The following is a 19,512-nucleotide window of genomic DNA, read 5'->3' on the forward strand; positions in this document are numbered from 1 at the left end:
CCCCCTCCCCCCAGCAACCCTCAGTTTGTTTTGTGAGATTAAGAGTCACTTATGGTCTGTCTCCCTCCCAATCCCATCTTCTTTCATTTATTCTTCTCGTACCCACTTAAGCCCCCATGTTGCATCACCACTTCCTCATATCAGGGAGATCATATGATAGTTGTCTTTCTCCGCTTGACTTATTTCGCTAAGCATGATATGCTCTAGTTCCATCCATGTTGTCGCAAATGGCAAGATTTCATTTCTTTTGATGGCTGCATAGTATTCCATTGTGTATATATACCACATCTTCTTGATCCATTCATCTGTTGATGGACATCTAGGTTCTTTCCATAGTTTGGCTATTGTGGACATTGCTGCTATAAACTTTCGAGTACACGTGCCCCTTTGGATCACTACGTTTGTATCTTTAGGGTAAATACCCAATAGTGCAATTCCTGGGTCATAGGGCAGTTCTATTTTCAACATTTTGAGGAACCTCCATGCTGTTTTCCAGAGAGGTTGCACCAGCTTGCATTCCCACCAACAGTGTAGGAGGGTTCCCCTTTCTCCGCATCCTCGCCAGCATCTGTCATTTCCTGACTTGTTGATTTTAGCCATTCTGACTGGTGTGAGGTGATATCGCATTGTGGTTTTGATTTGTATTTCCCTGATGCCGAGTGATATGGAGCACTTTTTCATGTGTCTGTTGGCCATCTGGATGTCTTCTTTGCAGAAATGTCTGCTCAAGTCCTCTGCCCATTTCTTGATTGGATTATTTGTTCTTTGGGTGTTGAGTTTGCTAAGTTCTTTATAGACTATGGACACTAGTCCTTTATCTGATATGTCGTTTGCAAATATCTTTTCCCATTCTGTCAGTTGTCTTTTGATTTTGTTCACTGTTTCCTTTGCTGTGCAAAAGCTTTTGATCTTGATGAAATCCCAATAGTTCATTTTTTCCCTTGCTTCCCTTGCCTTTGGCGTTGTTCCTAGGAAGATGTTGCTGCGGCTGAGGTCAAAGAGGTTGCTGCCTGTGTTCTCCTCAAGGATTTTGATGGATTCCTTTCGCACATTGAGGTCCTTCATCCATTTTGAGTCTATTTTCGTGTGTGGTGTAAGGAAATGGTCCAATTTCATTTTTCTGCATGTGGCTGTCCAATTTTCCCAGCACCATTTATTGAAGAGGCTCTCTTTTTTCCATTGGACATTCTTTCCTGCTTTGTCGAAGATTAGTTGACCATAGAGTTGAGGGTCTATTTCTGGGCTCTCTATTCTGTTCCATTGATCTATGGGTCTGTTTTTGTGCCAGTACCATGCTGTCTTGATGATGACAGCTTTGTAATAGAGCTTGAAGTCCGGGATTGTGATGCCACCAACGTTGGCTTTCTTTTTCAATATCCCTTTGGCTATTCGAGGTCTTTTCTGGTTCCATATAAATTTTAGAATTATTTGTTCCATTTCTTTGAAAAAGATGGATGGTACTTTGATAGGAATTGCATTAAATGTGTAGATTGCTTTAGGTAGCATAGACATTTTCACAATATTTATTCTTCCAATCCAGGAGCAAGGAACATTTTTCCATTTCTTTGTGTCTTCCTCAATTTCTTTCATGAGTACTTTATAGTTTTCTGAGTATAGATTCTGTGTCTCTTTGGTTAGGTTTATTCCTAGGTATCTTATGGTTTTGGGTGCAATTGTAAATGGGATTGACTCCTTAATTTCCCTTTCTTCTGTCTTGCTGTTGGTGTAGAGAAATGCAACTGATTTCTGTGCATTGATTTTATATCCTGACACTTTACTGAATTCCTGTATAAGTTCTAGCAGTTTTGGAGTGGAGTCTTTTGGGTTTTCCACATATAGTATCATATCATCTGCGAACAGTGATAATTTAACTTCTTCTTTGCCGATTTGGATGCCTTTAATTTCCTTTTGTTGTCTGATTGCTGAAGCTAGGACCTCTAGTACTATGTTGAATAGCAGTGGTGATAATGGTCATCCCTGCCGTGTTCCTGACCTTAGCGGAAAAGCTTTCAGTTTTTCTCCATTGAGAATGATATTGCGGTGGGTTTTTCTTAGATGGGTTTGATGATATTGAGGTATGTGCCCTCTATCCCTACACTTTGAAGAGTTTTGATCAGGAAGGGATGCTGTACTTTGTCAAATGCTTTTTCAGCATCTATTGAGAGTATCATATGGTTCTTGTTCTTTCTTTTATTGATGTGTTGTATCACATTGACTGATTTGCGGATGTTGAACCAACCTTGCAGCCCTGGAATAAATCCTACTTGGTCGTGGTGAATAATCTTTTTAATGTACTGTTGAATCCTATTGGCTAGTATTTTGTTGAGTATTTTCACATCTGTGTTCATCAAGGATATTGGTCTATAGCTCTCTTTTTTGATGGGATCCTTGTCTGGTTTTGGGATCAAGGTGATGCTGGCCTCATAAAATGAGTTTGGAAGTTTTCCTTCCATTTCTATTTTTTGGAACAGTTTTAGGAGAATAGGAATTAGTTCTTCTTTAAATGTTTGGTAGAATTCCCCCGGGAAGCCGTCTGGCCCTGGGCTTTTGTTTGTTTGGAGATTTTTAATGACTGTTTCAATCTCCTTACTGGTTATGGGTCTGTTCAGGCTTTCTATTTCTTCCTGGTTCAGTTGTGGTAGTTTATATGTTTCTAGGAATGCATCCATTTCTTCCAGATTGTCAAATTTATTGCCGTAGAGTTGCTCATAGTATGTTCTTATAATAGTTTGTATTTCTTTGGTGTTAGTTGTGATCTCTCCTCTTTCATTCATGATTTTATTTATTTGGGTCCTTTCTCTTTTCTTTTTGATAAGTCTGGCCAGGGGTTTATCAATTTTATTAATTCTTTCAAAGAACCAGCTCTTACTTTCGTTGATTTGTTCTATTGTTTTTTTGGTTTCTATTTCATTGATTTCTGCTCTGATCTTTATGATTTCTCTTCTCCTGCTGGGCTTAGGGTTTCTTTCTTGTTCTTTCTCCAGCTCCTTTAGGTGTAGGGTTAGATTGTGTACCTGAGACCGTTCTTGTTTTTTGAGAAAGGCTTGTAGCGCTATATATTTTCCTCTCAGGACTGCCTTTGTTGTGTCCCACAGATTTTGAACCGTTGTATTTTCATTATCATTTGTTTCCATGATTTTTTTCAATTCTTCTTTAATTTCCCGGTTGACCCATTCATTCTTTAGAAGGATGCTGTTTAGTCTCCATGTATTTTGGTTCTTTTCAAACTTCCTTTTGTGGTTGAGTTCTAGCTTTAGAGCATTGTGGTCTGAAAATATGCAGGGAATGATCCCAATCTTTTGATACCGGTTGAGTCCTGATTTAGGACCCAGGATGTGATCTATTCTGGAGAATGTTCCATGTGCACTAGAGAAGAATGTGTATTCTGTTGCTTTGGGATGAAATGTTCTGAATATATCTGTGATGTCCATCTGGTCCAGTGTGTCGTTTAAGGCCTTTATTTCCTTGCTGATCTTTTGCTTGGATGATCTGTCCATTTCAGTGAGGGGAGTGTTAAAGTCCCCTACTATTATTGTATTATTGTTGATGTGTTTCTTTGATTTTGTTATTAATTGGTTTATATAGTTGGCTGCTCCCACGTTGGGGGCATAGATATTTAAAATTGTTAAATCTTCTTGTTGGACACACCCTTTGAGTATGATATAGTGCCCTTCCTCATCTCTTATTATAGTCTTTGGCTTAAAATCTAATTGATCTGATATAAGGATTGCCACTCCTGCTTTCTTCTGATGTCCATTAGCATGGTAAATTCTTTTCCACCCCCTCACTTTAAATCTGGAGGTGTCTTCGGGCTTAAAATGAGTTTCTTGGAGGCAACATATAGATGGGTTTTGTTTTTTTATCCATTCTGATACCCTGTGTCTTTTGACAGGGGCATTTAGCCCATTCACATTCAGGGTAACTATTGAGAGATATGAATTTAGGGCCATTGTATTGCCTGTAAGGTGACTGTTACTGTATATGGTCTCTGTTCCTTTCTGATCTACCACTTGTAGGCTCTCTCTTTGCTTAGAGGACCCCTTTCAAGATTTCCTGTAGAGCTTGTTTGGTGTTTGCAAATTCTTTCAGTTTTTGTTTGTCCTGAAAGCTTTTAATCTCTCCTTCTATTTTCAAAGATAGCCTAGCTGGATATAGTATTCTGGGCTCTATGTTTTTCTCATTTAGTGCTCTGAAAATATCATGCCAGCTCTTTCTGGCCTGCCAGGTCTCTGTGGACAAGTCAGCTGCCAATCTAATATTTTTACCATTGTATGTTACAGACTTCTTTTCCCGGGCTGCTTTCAGGATTTTCTCTTTGTCACTGAGACTTGTAAATTTTACTATTAGGTGACGGGGTGTGGGCCTATTCTTATTGATTTTGAGGGGCATTCTCTGAACCTCCTGAATTTTGATGCTCGTTCCCTTTGCCATATTGGGGAAATTCTCCCCAATAATTCTCTCCAGTATACCTTCTGCTCCCCTCTCTCTTTCTTCTTCTTCTGGAATCCCAATTATTCTAATTTTGTTTCTTCTTATGGTGTCACTTATCTCTCGAATTCTCCCCTCGTGGTCCAGTAGCTGTTTGTCCCTCTTTTGCTCAGCTTCTTTATTCTCGGTCATTTGGTCTTCTATATCACTAATTCTTTCTTCTGCCTCATTTATCCTAGCAGTGAGAGCCTCCATTTTTGATTGCACCTCATTAATAGCTTTTTTGATTTCAACTTGGTTAGATTTTAGTTCTTTTATTTCTCCAGAAAGGGCTTTTATATCTCTCGAGAGGGTTTCTCTAATATCTTCCATGCCTTTTTCGAGCCCGGCTAGAACCTTGAGAATTGTCATTCTGAACTCTAGATCTGACATATTACCAATGTCTGTATTGATTAGGTCCCTAGCCTTCGGTACTGCCTCTTGTTCTTTTTTTAGTGTTCAATTTTTACGTCTTGTCATTTTGTCCAGATAAGAGTATATGAAGGGGCAAGTAAAATACTAAAAGGGTGGCAACAACCTCAGGAAAATATGCTTTAACCAAATTAGAAGAGATCCAAAATCGTGAGGGGGTAGAAAGGGGATAAAAAGAGGTTCAAAAAGGAAGAAAGAAAAAAAAAAAGAAAAAAGAAAAAAAAAGAAAAGAATTTAAAAAAGAAGAAAACACCTAAGAAAAATATAAAAAAGAAAAAATATATATATTAGATAAACTAGTAAAAAATCGTTAAAAAAGAAAAAGGTAACAGTTAAAAAAAAATTTTACCTGAAGGCGAGAAAAAAAAACAAAAAATGAAAAAGAAAAAAATTAAATTAACTGCAAGACTAAAAAATATCACAGGGAAAAAGCCATGAGTTCCGTGCTTTGCTTTCTCCTCCTCTAGAATTCTGCTGCTCTCCTTGGTATTGAAACCGCACTCCTTGGTAAGTGAACTTGGTCTCGGCTGGATTTCTTGTTGATCTTCTGGGGGAGGGGCCTGTTGTAGTGATTCTCAAGTGTCTTTGCCCCAGGCGGAATTGCACCGCCCTTACCCAGGGCCGGGGTGAGTAATCCGCTCGGGTTTGCTTTCAGGAGCTTTTGTTCCCTGCGCGTTTTCCGTAGAGTTCTGGAGGACGGGAATACAAATGGCAGCCTCCTGGTCTCTGGCCCGGAGGAGCCGAGAGCCCAGGGCCCCACTCCTCAGTGTGCCCTCAGAGAACAGCGCCAGTTACTCTCGTCTGCCTGACCTCCGGCCGCGCTCCGAGCTCACTGAGCCTGCGACCGGTTCAAGGTAACCCCGAGCTGTGAGCTTACTGTCGGCTCTGTCTCTGTAGCCGGCTTTCCCGTTCCTATACCCGCAAGCTCTGCGACACTCAGACACCCCCGATCCTTCTGTGACCCTGCGGGACCTGAGGCCACGCTGACCCCGTGTGGGCTTTGCACCGTGTGGGCTTTGCACCGGGTAGCCTCTGGAGCGATGTCCCTCAGCGGAACAGACTTTTAAAAGTCCTGATTTTGTGCGCCGTTGCTCGGCCGCTTGCCGGGAGCCGGCCCCTCCCCCCAGGGTCTATCTTCCCGTCGCTTTGGATTCACTTCTCCGCCGGTCCTACCTTTCAGAAAGTGGTTGTTTTTCTGTTTCCAGAATTGCTGTTCTTCTTCTCTTCGATCTGCCGATGGATTTTCAGGTGTTTGCAATCTTTAGATAAGCTATCTAGCTGATCTCTGGCTAGCTGAAGTAGTCTCAGCCTGCTACTTCTCCGCCATCTTGACTCCTCCTCCAGAAGTTCTTTTCTAAACAAATTAACTCAAAGTGGATCCTAGACCTCAATATAAAACATAAAATTATAAAAACTTCTAGAAGATAACAGAGGAGAAAATCCAGGTGGTCTTAGGTTTGACAATGAAATTTTAGACCTTTAAAATAATCCATGAAAGGAAAAATTGGTAAGTTGTGATATTAATAATTTTTGCTCTGTAAAAGACAATGTTAAGAGAAAGTAAAATCAAGCCACAGACAAATATTTGCAAAACACACATCTTATAAAGGATGTATATGCAAAATATACGAGTGCCAGAAATCCAATGATAAGAAAACATATCCGTTAAAAAAATAGGCAAATATCTTAACAGACATCTTATTGAAAATGATCTAAAAGAGGGAAACCAAGCATACGAAATATGCTCAAGATTATATGTCATTGGGGAATTGCAAGTTAGAACAATTACAATGCTAGACACCTATCAAAATGGCTAAAATCCAGGGACTCCTGGGTGGCTCAGTGGGTTAAAGCCTCTGCCTCCAGCTCGGGTCATGACTGCAGGGTCCTGAGATTGAGCCCCATGTGGGGCTCTCTGCTCAGCGGGGAGCCTCCTTCCTCCTCTCTCTCTCTGCCTGCCTCTCTGCCTACTTGTGATCTCTGTCTGTCAAATAAATAAATAAAATATTTTTAAAAATAAATAAAATAAAATGGTTAAAATCAAAAAAGTGGTCATACCAAATGCTTAGGAGAATGAGAGAAACAGGACATTCATTGCTCTTGGGAATGCAAAAATGCAAAAACTGTCTTTGGAAGACAGTTTGGGAGTTTCTTACAAAGGTAAACATAGTTTTGCTCTCAAAGATACTTACCCAATTGAGTTGAAAAATTATGACCAGAAAAAATCTGCACAAGGACACTTATAGCACATTTGTTCAGAATCACCAAGCAATAAAGGTATCATGCCATAGGTGAATGGATAGATGGAACTGTGGTATATCCATATAAGGGAATACTATCCAGCAAGAAGAGCAAATGAACAACTGAATCCCCCCAAGACATAGAGGGAACCTAAAGGCATATTACTAAGTGAGATAAATCAATATCGGAAGATGATATATTGTTTAATTCTAACTATAGGATATGCTATAGGACTATCCTGTATTTCGAACTATAGGAAAAGGTGCACTTACAGAAATAGTAGAGAAACCAGTAATTTCCTGGGCTTTGAGTTAGGCGTGGTGCTGGAGTGATGAATAGGTAAAGCTTAGGAGATTTTAAGGGTGGTGAAACTATATGATAATGTAATGCTGAACACATGACATTGTGCATTTTTCAAAACCCATGGAGCTATATAACACAAAGAGTGAACCTAATGTACACTATTGACTTTAGTTTGTAATAATGTACCAATATCACTTAATTAATTGTAACAAATGCACCAGTTTCATGTAATCATTCCCTATGTCAATCATAAGGAAAACAATTTCAGGGGATGGGGAACTGGTATATGGAAACCTCCTACTTGTCAATTTTTTAGTAAATTAAAATTTAAAAATAACACGCAAAAATACTTGTCCTGATTTTGTTTTCTAATAAAAGAAAGTCTGATAGTTAATTGAATTATTGGCTCTTTTATGGATAAATAAGCAGTATTGGACATAGGCCCCAGGTAAATTTCCTTTTAGCCGTAAGATCAAATTAAGTAGATCTTACTTGATATTTGGATAGTATTATTATAGTGTGTGGTGTGTGAGTGTGTGTGTGTGTGTGTGTGTGTGTGTAGAATAGTATAGTATTATGCAATATATGCAGTTGAAACATTCTGCTAAGAACAGGTGGTAGAAGTAAAGCATACAAATAGATAACACTCCATTATGAATTTAGCTCTTTGTAAATATAGATTTTGGGAACTGTTCATTTCATGAAATTTATTGATAAGCAGCATTATCCTTCAAACTATTCTTATTTGATTTGAAAAGTCACTCTCAAAAAAGTCAGCAATTTTTTTTTTTAATTTATTTATTTGACAGAGATCGTGAGAGAGGGAATACAAACAGAGGGAGTGGCAGACGGAGAAGCAGGCTTCCTGCTGAGCAGGGAGCCTGATGGGGGCTCGATCCCAGGACCCTGGGATCATGACCTGAGCTGAAGGCAAAAGCTTAACGACTGAGCCACCCAGTTGTCCCTCACCACCAGCAATTTTTTTTTAAAGTTTGAGACATTTTTTTCCTACAATATTGGCTTAATAAGGATTAACACATTTCAAAACTTCTTTCAATATTTTCATTGTGAAGAGTATTTATTTTTGTTGCTTAACAACCAGAAAGAGATGTGAGAAGACTGAGAAAGTGTGAATTTGTCTTTCTCCACACTTTGGATGACAATTACCATTCCAACCATTACCTAGAGAATTGGTATTTTTTTTATTAACCTAGAATCAAGCTGCGCGGAGTTGGGTCAGGCCAACAAGGATTAACAGCAGGGTTAAAAGGTGTCCCAGATCTACCGTACTTCCACTCTGCTCCACTATGGCTCCCACTATGACAGTTGGATCTACATTTCCTTGGCAAATCTCTGTCCCTCCCAAAATCAGTTTTCAAGATTTCATGGCCTCATTTCTTTTCTTCAAGATTGTGCTTTGCATTTAAAAAATGACAGATTAGGGCGCCTGGGTGGCTCAGTGGGTTAAGCCGCTGCCTTCGGTTCAGGTCATGATCTCAGGGTCCTGGGATCGAGTCCCACATCGGGCTCTCTGCTCGGCAGGGAGCCTGCTTCCTTCTCTCTCTCTCTGCCTGCCTCTCTGCCTACTTGTGATCTCTCTCTGTCAAATAAATAAATAAAATCTTTAAAAAAATGACAGATTACATGTTAATTCCATTTAATGCATTAAGCTGAAAAGAGCCTAAATCAAACCTCCAGAGAGGGATGCAGATTTTAATAGAGATGTGGAAATACAGCATCTTATCTTAAGTGAACTTTGAGTGATTGAAGTTTAGTCAGCAAACAGGTCAGAGATATCACCATGGCTCGGAGGATTTCCTCCAAAATCACCTGACCATGGATTACTGTTGGTGTGTCCCAGGCTTTGGGAGTGAAATATATGGGAGGTGGAAGAGAAGCTCTTAACTCTCACAGAGTTTTATCTTGACTGTAATTTTTTTTCTTATTCCATCTGATATAATTTTAGCAACTATGAAACAAATGAGCTCTAAGGCAAATGGAATGAGTAGTCTTTAGGTTGAAAAGACACTATTTCAGTGCCTGCTAGTAAAAATAAATTATGTTGCGGTGCCTGCATAACTCAGTTGTTTAAGCATCCAACTCTTGATTTTGCTCAGTTCATGATCTCAGGTCCTGAGATGGAGCCCCATGGTTGGGCTCTGCATTGAGCGTGGAGCTTGCTTGGGGTTTTCTCTCTTCCTCTTCCCCGCCCACCCCCAGCCCCGTACCCCAGCTCACTCGCTCTCTCTTTGTGAAATTAATAAATAAATAAATTTAAAAATATTAATAAATTAGAATGAATAATGTTGGTTATATAGAACTAGAAAATGCATTGGGTGAAGGAAGAGGATACAGGAGCTTTTCATCTACTCACAGTCTCAGCTTAGGGACAAACTCTCTGCAGTGCTGTGAAAAATTAAAAATAAACAGGAGGCTTAGAAACAGCCTAACTTAACTGTATACAAAACAAAATTTAATGTAAGGTCTATTTTGAAGACAGCAGGTATTTTTTTTTCCCAGAACCTTCTACACTCTACCTTCTTAATATTTGTATGTTATTTATCACATTTCTAACAGTCACAGATTTAATAGAGCAGAAGGAAGTGGAATAGATATTGGTGGCAGACAAGTTGAACATACCAGAAAGTTCCAGGAGATAATGTTTAGAAAAATTACTGATCGCATTTTCTTGTTCTCTAATGGGAAGTCCACAAGTCCGGGAGCCCACATGAGTGACATGTCACAAGATTCTGCCTGTTGCCTTAGACCATGGTGTCATCAACAGCTAAGAATATTCTATCATGATCGTAGAAACTAGGGATGGAAAAACCTTTTAAGAGTCTAGTTGATAAATTTCACTGGTGGGCACCTGGGTGGCTCAGTGGATTGAGCCGCTGCCTTCGGCTCGGGTCGTGATCTCAGTGTCCTGGGATCGAGCCCCGCATCGGGCTCTCTGCTCGGCGGGGAGCCTGCTTCCCCCTCTCTCTCTGCCTGACTGTTTACTTGTGATCTCTCTCTCTGTCAAAAAAATTAAAAAAAAAATTTTTTTTTCACTGGTAACCTTCCAGTTTTTCTTTCCTTCTTCTCTATCAGCACGTCTTATTAGGAGGAAAAAAAAAAAGTTCAAGCTACATCATTTCTCTTTACAGTGTTTTTCATAAAAGTTGTGATTTTGTGTTTTCTTTCCACAGACCCAGGACTGCATAGACAGCTATATTTTCTACAAAGACCATCCAATGTGATAGCCATTGAAGGAAAAGATGCCATCCTGGAGTGTTGTGTTTCTGGCTATCCTCCCCCGAGTTTTACCTGGTTACGAGGAGAGGAAGTCATCCAACTCAGGTATCACAAATTGATGACTTTCGTGAAGTATATGTCACTGTTTCCCCTTCTCTAATTTGATATAGGTACCTAGAAATACTAGAGTTTTTGATGATACTTGATTTTCCCCCTCACATTCCTTGACATTATATAATATATGAAAACCATTTACCCAATAGGATAAAGAGATGGGGAACAGAGTCAAAATCTATGGGATCAATTTAGAAAAGAAATTTAGAAAGCCAATGTTGCTGTTGAAAACTCCCTGTCCAAAACTATTCAGCAAAGAAACCTTGGAGGGTATCATCTTAAGGAAGTGGAATAGAGAATAAAATACTTATTAAGAAATTAAAGCTTTCTCGGGTGCCTAGGTGGCTTAGTTGGTTAAGTGACTGCCTTCGGCTCAAGTCATGATCCTAGAGTCCCAGGATTGAATCCCACATCCGGTTCCCTGCTCGTCAGAGAGTCTGCTTCTGCCTCTGATTCTCCACTTCTCCTGCTCTCTCTCTCAAATAAAATAAAAACAAAACAAACAGACAAACAAAAACCTTAAAAAAAGGAAAGTGATTTTTTAAAAAAGTAAAAAATTTAAAAGGGGTGCCTGGGTGGCTCAGTGGGTTAAAACTTCTGCCTTCAGCTCAGGTTATGATTCCTGGGTCCTGGATTGAGCCCTGCATCAGGCTTTCTTCTCAGCAGGGAGCCTGCTTCCACCTCTCTGTCTGCCTTCCTCTCTGCCTACTTGTGATCTCTGTCAAATAAATGAATAAAATCTTAAAAAAAAAAAAAAAAGAAAGAAAAGAAATTAAAGCTTTTTTTTTTTTTTTTTTTTTAGATTTTATTTATTTATTTGACAGAGAGAAAGCACAAGTAGACAGAGCAGCAGGCAGAGGGAGAGGGAGAAGCAGGGGCCCCGCTGAGCAGAGAGCCAAATGCAGGGTTTGATCCCAGGGCCTGGGATCATGACCTGAGCTGAAGGCAGATGCTTAACAGACTGAACCAGCTGACACCCCAAGAAATTAAAGTTTTCTGAATTGAAATACATAGCATGTCATTATAGGGTCTGTGCAACTTTTTCAGCTCCATTTTTGTCTTTCACACTGCAGATGTAACAGATTATTTAAGATAAGGCAAAAGGAGAACATGGCTGGCTTTGAATTATTAGAAGTTCATCTTAAGGCATAGTTTAGAAAGTAAACTCCTAATATAATGGAACACAGTCTGAAACATTTTGATTGAATGGATTTCACTTAAGAAATTAAATTCATTGATTTGGAGGTCTGGTGTGCTCCTTTTTAACACATTTGTTTTCTGTGATGAGATAGGTTCATAGACAATAACTTAAAATCTTTAAATTTAATTTCCCCTCTATATTTGTGTAATAGCACTATATGGTATGGTGTCACTGTTCTTCTGAAACCATGTGAGAAACCTGGTTGCGGCTTTAGCATGTCAAAACACGTCCTCTGAATGTAGCCAGATATTCTTGGTACAGTATGAAATGTGGCCTTATACAAATGTTACTAAATCAGATGTCAGGACACAAGACATTGACTTCCACTGTGGGGAATCACTTCCCCAGAGCTTGTTGTCCTCAGATCCAAAATGAGAGAATTACACCAGAATATCTGTAAATTTCTTTTCAGTACTAAACTTGGTTCCAAGTTTAATCTATTTAATTTCTTTGATCATTGCACAAAGACTTCCAGTGGGAGGGCTTTATTTTGAATGGATTTTTGATCAATAAATGTGGTGTTACCAAGACCCCCAAAATAGTTTTTCTAATTTTATAATCGGATTTTGTAAAGTTTATTCAAATCTCTGAGTACCTTGCCTGATATACACATATAGATTAGTACATTAATCTAATCTCTAATTTTATATGCCTGTGTCTTACAGGTCCAAAAAGTATTCCCTATTGGGTGGAAGCAACCTGCTTATCTCCAATGTGACAGATGATGATAGTGGAACTTACACCTGTGTTGTTACATATAAAAATGAGAATATTAGTGCCTCTGCAGAGCTCACAGTCTTGGGTAAGTCAGTGGCTCAAGATTAGTTTACACCGTCCTTTTCAAAGCACATCACCGTGACACTGTAAATGCTTATCCCTGAATTGCCTCCTGTGTTTGTTAGTATGAAATTACAAAGTTGAAATATTCCTTACATGTCTTTACTCTACTTTGATTAATTACATAGGGGTTAAAAGCAGTGTTTGTATATTGTTCATTGACTAAAATCTTAGATGCATCGCTCTTTAGTCTAATTATTCCATTGATACAACTGAAACCTATGAAAAATTATTATTTAACAAATGTGTTAAACAGCAAATGAGTTTAATAACAAATGAGAGACTCCCAAGTATTTTATCTGGGGAAAATAAATGAAGGAATGAATGAGAGAAATTGTAGAAACGATGTTCAGTTGAGTGGGAAAGTCTGATATCATTTGAGATGATGGGGTTCCTAACATTAAATTCAAATGTTTTGGTAAGATTGTTTTGTTGATATGGAAATACTGTAGATGTTATGTTGAAGGTTAAGCGATAAAATCAAACATATCTAAGGAAAACACATATAAAGAATCTAATTTTTAAAATTTAAGGGGTGGGGATGGTATGTATGATTCAGAAAGGAAGGGTCACTATGTATCATTGTAAATTAATAATGGTTATACATTGTAGGTACTCAAACACGTATCTTATCATTACCCCAGATTTTTTTTTTTTTTTAGTCAGTTTAATTTGAATCATGTAATTTGGAGAAAGTGCTTTACCATTTGAATTCCAGTTGTTTTTTCCTTTAACAGCAACAAAAAAATTATTAGTCTTTGGATTTTTCCCTCTGGAATAAATCGTTTTACCTTGTAAAGAGTACAGGAAAAATCATAGGCTCTTTAAAAGTTATTCAGTAGAAATGGAAAGGTATGGTATGCTGATTATTTCTGCTAACCTGTACCATAATAATCTTATGTTCTCCTTTTTACTTTTTGGCTTTAAAGTTTATCCAGAAAATGCTTTCATCTTCAGATGAGGGTAATAATGCATGTGATGGGTGAGACAATGGAATTGTTTGTTCTTTGATCAAACCATAAATATTAAACTAAGAATAGGCAAAGGACTTTAATTTTTTGGTTTTAGAGGTAGCATTATTCTAACTAAAATAGCTTGTCTTTAAAATAGCAGCAATTTAATATTGTCATTTTATATGGAAGTTTTTGGTGAAACAAAGAACTTTTACATTTGTAACATCAAAGTATAGCAACACAGAATGACTATATAGAAACTATTTTGTAAAGTATACTACTGATCATAAGGCAAATAAAGTTATAGAATTAACTAGAATTTATTGCGAAAATGGGTAAACATCTAATTGCAAATAAATGAGGTCAAATTTCATACCGGATTATTATATAATATTTAGATGAATGATGCCTCATTGATACTAAGTCTATTGTATATAAATTATGATTTCTGAGTAACTTAGCCAGAAATATATGTAGGAATATCCATATAACTGCATATATTGACATGTATAGCATCTTCTTCTATATGTTCTGTGTGCATGTGTGTGTTCTCCAGTTCTTTATTGTTGAGTATTGTCTTATCTCTAAGTTCTGTTTAAAAAAGCACACACAAACAACAAAAATGCTGAGATGATTATTCCAAATCTTTCTCATTTATTTGCTTATATGGTAAGGAAAAGTATCACAACAATATTTATACTCACACCAGCAATGCAAGAATTGCCTCTCTTCAAAAGCTACATTTCTCTCAGGGCACCTGGGTTGCTCAGTGTGTTAAGCATCTGCCTTTGGCTCAGGTCATGATCCCAGGGTCCTGGGATCCAGCCCTGCACTGGGCTCCCTGCTCAGCGGGGAGTCTGCTTCTCCCTCTCTCTCTGCCTCTCTTCTTCACTCAAGCTCCCTCCCTTTTAAATGTGTGATTAAAAAAAAAAAATACATATCTCTCTACCAATATTTGCCTAACATTTTTTTATTTTTATTTTATTTTTTTCATCTTTTTTATTTTTTTTATTTTTTATTTATTTATTTTTTTAATATAATTTTTTATTTTTTATAAACATATATTTTTATCCCCAGGGGTACAGGTCTGTGAATTGCAAGGTTTACACACTTCACAGCACTCACACCAGCACATACCCTCCCCAATGTCCATAACCCTACCCCCATCTCCCAACTCCCCTCCTCCCAGCAACCCTCAGTTTGTTTTGTGAGATTAAGAGTCACTTAGGGTTTGTCTCCCTCCGGATCCCATCTTGTTTCCTTTATTCTTCTCCTACCCCCCTAACCCCCCCATGTTGCATCTCCACTTCCTCATATCAGGGAGATCATATGATAGTTGTCTTTCTCCTATTGACTTATTTCACTAAGCATGATACCCTCTAGTTCCATCCACGTCATCACAAAGGGCAAGATTTCATTTCTTTGATGGCTACATAGTATTCTATTGTGTGTGTGTGTGTGTGTGTGTGTGTGTGTGTGTATACACATACCACTACTTCTTTCTTTTTTTAAGATTTTATTTATTTGACAGAGAGAGATCACAAGTAGGCAGAGAGACAGGCAGAGGGGGAGGGGAAAGCAGGCTCCCCGTGGAGCAGAGAGAGCCCGACGTGGGGCTCGATCCCAGGACCCTGGGATCATGACCTGACCCGAAGGCAGAGGCTTTAATTCACTGAGCCACCCAGGCACCCCAATATATCATTATTTCTTTATCCATTCATCTGTGGATGGACATCTAGGTTCTTTCCATAGTTTGGCTATTATAGACATTGCTGCTATAAACATTCAAGTGCACGTGCCCCTTCGGATCACTACGTTTGTATCTTTAGGGTAGTGCAATTGCTGGGTCATAGGGTAGTTCTATTTTCAACATTTTGAGGAACCTTCATGCTGTTTTCCAGAGTGGTTGCACCAGCTTGCATTCCCACCAACAGTGTAGGAGGGTTCCCCTTTTTCCGCATCGTTGCCAGCATTTGTCACCTCCTGACTTGTTAATATTAGCCATTCTGATTGGTGTGAGGTGATATCTCATTGTGGTTTTGATTTGTATTTCCCTGACGCAGAGGGATGTGGAATACTTTTTCATATGTCTGTTGGCCATCTGGATGTCTTCTTTGCAGAAATGTCTGTTTATGTCCTCTGCCCATTTTTTGATTGGATTATTTGTTCTTTGGGTGTTGAGTATGCTACGTTCTTAATAGATTGTGGATACTAGCCCTTTATCTGAAATGTCATTTGCAAATATCTTCTCCCATTCTGTCAGTTGTCTTTTGGTTCTGTTGACTGTTTCCTTTGCTGTGCAAAAGCTTTTGATCTTGATGAAGTCCCAATAGTTTATTTTTGCTCTTTCTTCCCTTGCCTTTGGCAATGTTCCTAGGAAGATGTTGCTGCAGCTGAGGTCAAAGAGGCTTCTGCCTGTGTTCTCCTCAAGGATTTGGATGGATTCCTTTCTCACATTGAGGTCCTTCATGCATTTTGAGTCTATTTTCGTGTGTGGTGTATGGAAATGTTCCAATTTCATTTTTTTTGCATGTGGCTGTCCAGTTTTCCCAACACCATTTATTGAAGACGGTCTTTTTCTGGGCTCTCTATTCTGTTCCATTGATCTATGGGTCTGTTTTTGTGCCAGTACCATGCTGTCTTGATGATGACAGCTTTGTAATAGAGCTTGAAGTCTGAAATTGCGATGCCACCAACTTTGGCTTTCTTTTTCAATATTCCTTTGGCTATTCGAGGTCTTTTCTGGTTCCATATAAATTTTAGGATTATTTGTTCCATTTCTTTGAAAAAATGGGTGGGATTTTTAAAGGGATTGCATTAAATGTGTAGATTGCTTTAGGTAGCATAGACATTTTCACAATATTTGTTCTTCTAATCCAGGAGCATGGCATGTTTTTCCATTTCTTTGTGTCTTCCTCAATTTCTTTCATAAGTACTTTATAGTTTTCTGAGTATAGATTCTTAGCCTCTTTGGTTAGGTTTATTCCTAGGTATCTTATAGCTTTGGGTGCAATTGTAAATGGGATTGACTCCTTAATTTCTCTTTCTACTGTCTTGTTGTTGTTGTAGAGAAATGCAACTGATTTCTGTGCATTGATTTTTATATCCTGACACTTTACTAAATTCCTGTACAAGTTCTAGCAGTTTTGGAGCGGAGTCTTTTGGATTTTCCACATATATTATCATATTATATGTGAAGAGTGATAGTTTGACTTCTTCTTTGCCAATTTGGATGCCTTTAATTTCTTTTTGTTGTCTGATTGCTGAGGCTAGGACTTCTAGTACTATGTTGAATAGCAGTGGTGATAATGGACGTCCCTGCCATGTTCCTGACCTTGCCTCACTTTTCTTTTTTAAAATGGACTCTCTTTGTTCTAATTTGCACCCTTGTTAAATTTGGATTTATTTTTATAATTTTACTGGACATTTGCATTTTATATTTTGTAAGTTAGCTATCAATGATTTTGACCTTTATACATTTATTAAAATATTCACCTTTATTTTATTGATTTACAGGAACTCAATGTAGGAGGAATAATAACTATGCTGTATAGGCTCTGTGTGTATATATTTTGTTGTTTCTGGGTTTTTTTTTGTTTTTATTTTACATTTTGTATAGGTACCGAGTATTTTTTTATATAGCTGCTGGCTTTTTTGCTGTTACACTCACATTTTTATTATAAATGAATCACCCAATTTCCAACAATTTCATTATAGATTACATATTGAATGTGTAAATTAGAAGCATTATTAATTTTAAAAAATAGATAAAGTTGTGTTTATGTCTTGGTAATTCTCTTGGTAACTGGGTATACATTCTAAAGATCTTCCACATATCTAGTATGATCTATGACTATTATAAAAGACATGATTGAATTCAGGAAATGATCATAATACTGTTTTAACTGTTCTACCCAGGCTTTAAAATGAATGTTAGTGTAATAAAATTTTTGATATAGTCTTTGACTATTCTAATATAAAGTTAAGTTGATCCTGCAAGACTGAGTTTAAATAATGGAAAATGGAATTTATTACTTTTACTTAAAAAGTTGGGGATGGCGGCTGGAGGAGGGCGCCTTGGGTGGCTCAGTTGGTTAAGTATCTGCCTTCTGCTCAGGTCATGATTCCAGGGTCCTGGGAATGAGCCCCATATCAGGGTCCCCCACTCAAAGTAGAGCCTGCTTTTCCCTCTCCCTCGGCCTGCTGCTCACCCTACTTGTGCTCTCTCTCTCTCTGTCAAATAGATAAATAAAACCTTTTTTAAAAAGATGGGGATGGGGGCGCCTGGATGGCTCAGTGGGTTAAGCCTCTGCCTTCGGCTCAGGTCATGATCCCAGGGTCCTGGGATTGAGCCCCACATCAGGCTCTCTGCTCAGTGGGGAGCCTGCTTCCTCCTCTCTCTCTCTGCCTGCCTCTCTCCCTACTTGTGATCTCTGTCTGTCAAATAAATAAATAAAATCTTAAAAAAAAAAAAAAAAGATGGGGATGGGTGCCTGGGTATTTCAGTTGGTTAAACATCTGTCCTTGACTCAGGTCATGATCTCAGGGCCCTGGGATAGAGCCCAGTCTGGCTTCCTGCTCACTGGGGAGCCTGCTTTTTCCTCCCTGCTCAGTCCCTTCCCCCCCCACTTGTGAGTTCTCTCTCTCTCTAAATAAAATAAACAAATAAATAAATATTTAAATAAAAAATGAATAAAGTCTTTAAAATGAATAAAGTCTTTAAAATAAATAAAATCTTTGAAAAAAATGATGGGGAGAAAAGAGCTTGATTATCAGTGTTATTTAAATAGTTTTCATCAGTTTTAAGAATTTAACCTAATGTATATTCTTCATAAGATAAAATCCCACAAGAATTCCAAGCTTGTGCTTAAAAGTTTCAAGCATGCATTTTATCAGACTTTTCTTTTGCCTTTCAAATCATGGTCCTTTCTTGCACTTAGACTGGCTTTGAATGTGAACCTGCATGAACTAACAGACTTCTCAAGCATGATACCATTTTATATACAACAAGAGAAATTCTGTGGTTTTCCTCAGGAGTTTCAGAGTTAATAAACATTAAATATTATTTAAAGCATTTACACTATAAAGTGAATATTGACATTTCCATAATAATTAAACAGGGAAATTTTAATAGATAAGATTAAGGACAGCTTGTCTAAAGTACACGAACTATAAATAAATTAATAGATATGGGTTTTTTTTAAAGATTTTTTAAAACATTGATTTATTGAAGGGAGAGAGACAGAGATAGTGAGAGACGACAGGAGCAGGAAAGAGAGGGAGAAGCAGGCTATCCACTGAGCAGGAAGCATGATGTGGAACTTGATCCCAGGACTCCAGGATCATAACCTAAGCTGAAGGCAGACACTCCACCCGCTGATCTACCCAGGCATCTCGAAATGCATTCTTTAAAAAAAACTTTTGATACTTGACCAAGGAAGTGCCCAGCCTTGGACAAACTTTTTCTTAGCCCATGCACACACAGGAGATAGGTGGAAAGTTCACTCTTGAGAAGAAGCCATCAAGTCCAGCACTGGTGACAAAATGAAAACAGTTTGAACTTTCTAGATTCCAGAATTCTTTTAAAAGCAGTCTGCAGCCATATATGCAATCTACTATTAAAAGTTTTTACCTTAGTGTATAGGTTCTCTCTCATTTCTAGAGAAATCTTGGCTAGAATTGGTACAATCTGGCTTCATAGACACAAATAAGTCTGCTAGGTCTATT

General features: G+C 38.2%; 1 protein-coding gene across 1 annotated transcript in view; it reads left to right on the plus strand.

Annotated features, from left to right (window-relative positions):
- Positions 1 to 19,512, plus strand: part of DCC (DCC netrin 1 receptor) — a 771,150-nt gene that overhangs the window by 157,011 nt on the left and 594,627 nt on the right. The window contains exons 4-5 of the mRNA XM_059408072.1: positions 10,635 to 10,785; positions 12,661 to 12,797. Coding sequence (XP_059264055.1) covers positions 10,635 to 10,785; positions 12,661 to 12,797 — 288 coding nt within the window. The remainder of the gene's footprint in view (positions 1 to 10,634; positions 10,786 to 12,660; positions 12,798 to 19,512) is intronic.

This window comes from Mustela nigripes, chromosome 8 (assembly GCF_022355385.1).
Source record: "Mustela nigripes isolate SB6536 chromosome 8, MUSNIG.SB6536, whole genome shotgun sequence".
Lineage (NCBI taxonomy): Eukaryota > Metazoa > Chordata > Mammalia > Carnivora > Mustelidae > Mustela > Mustela nigripes.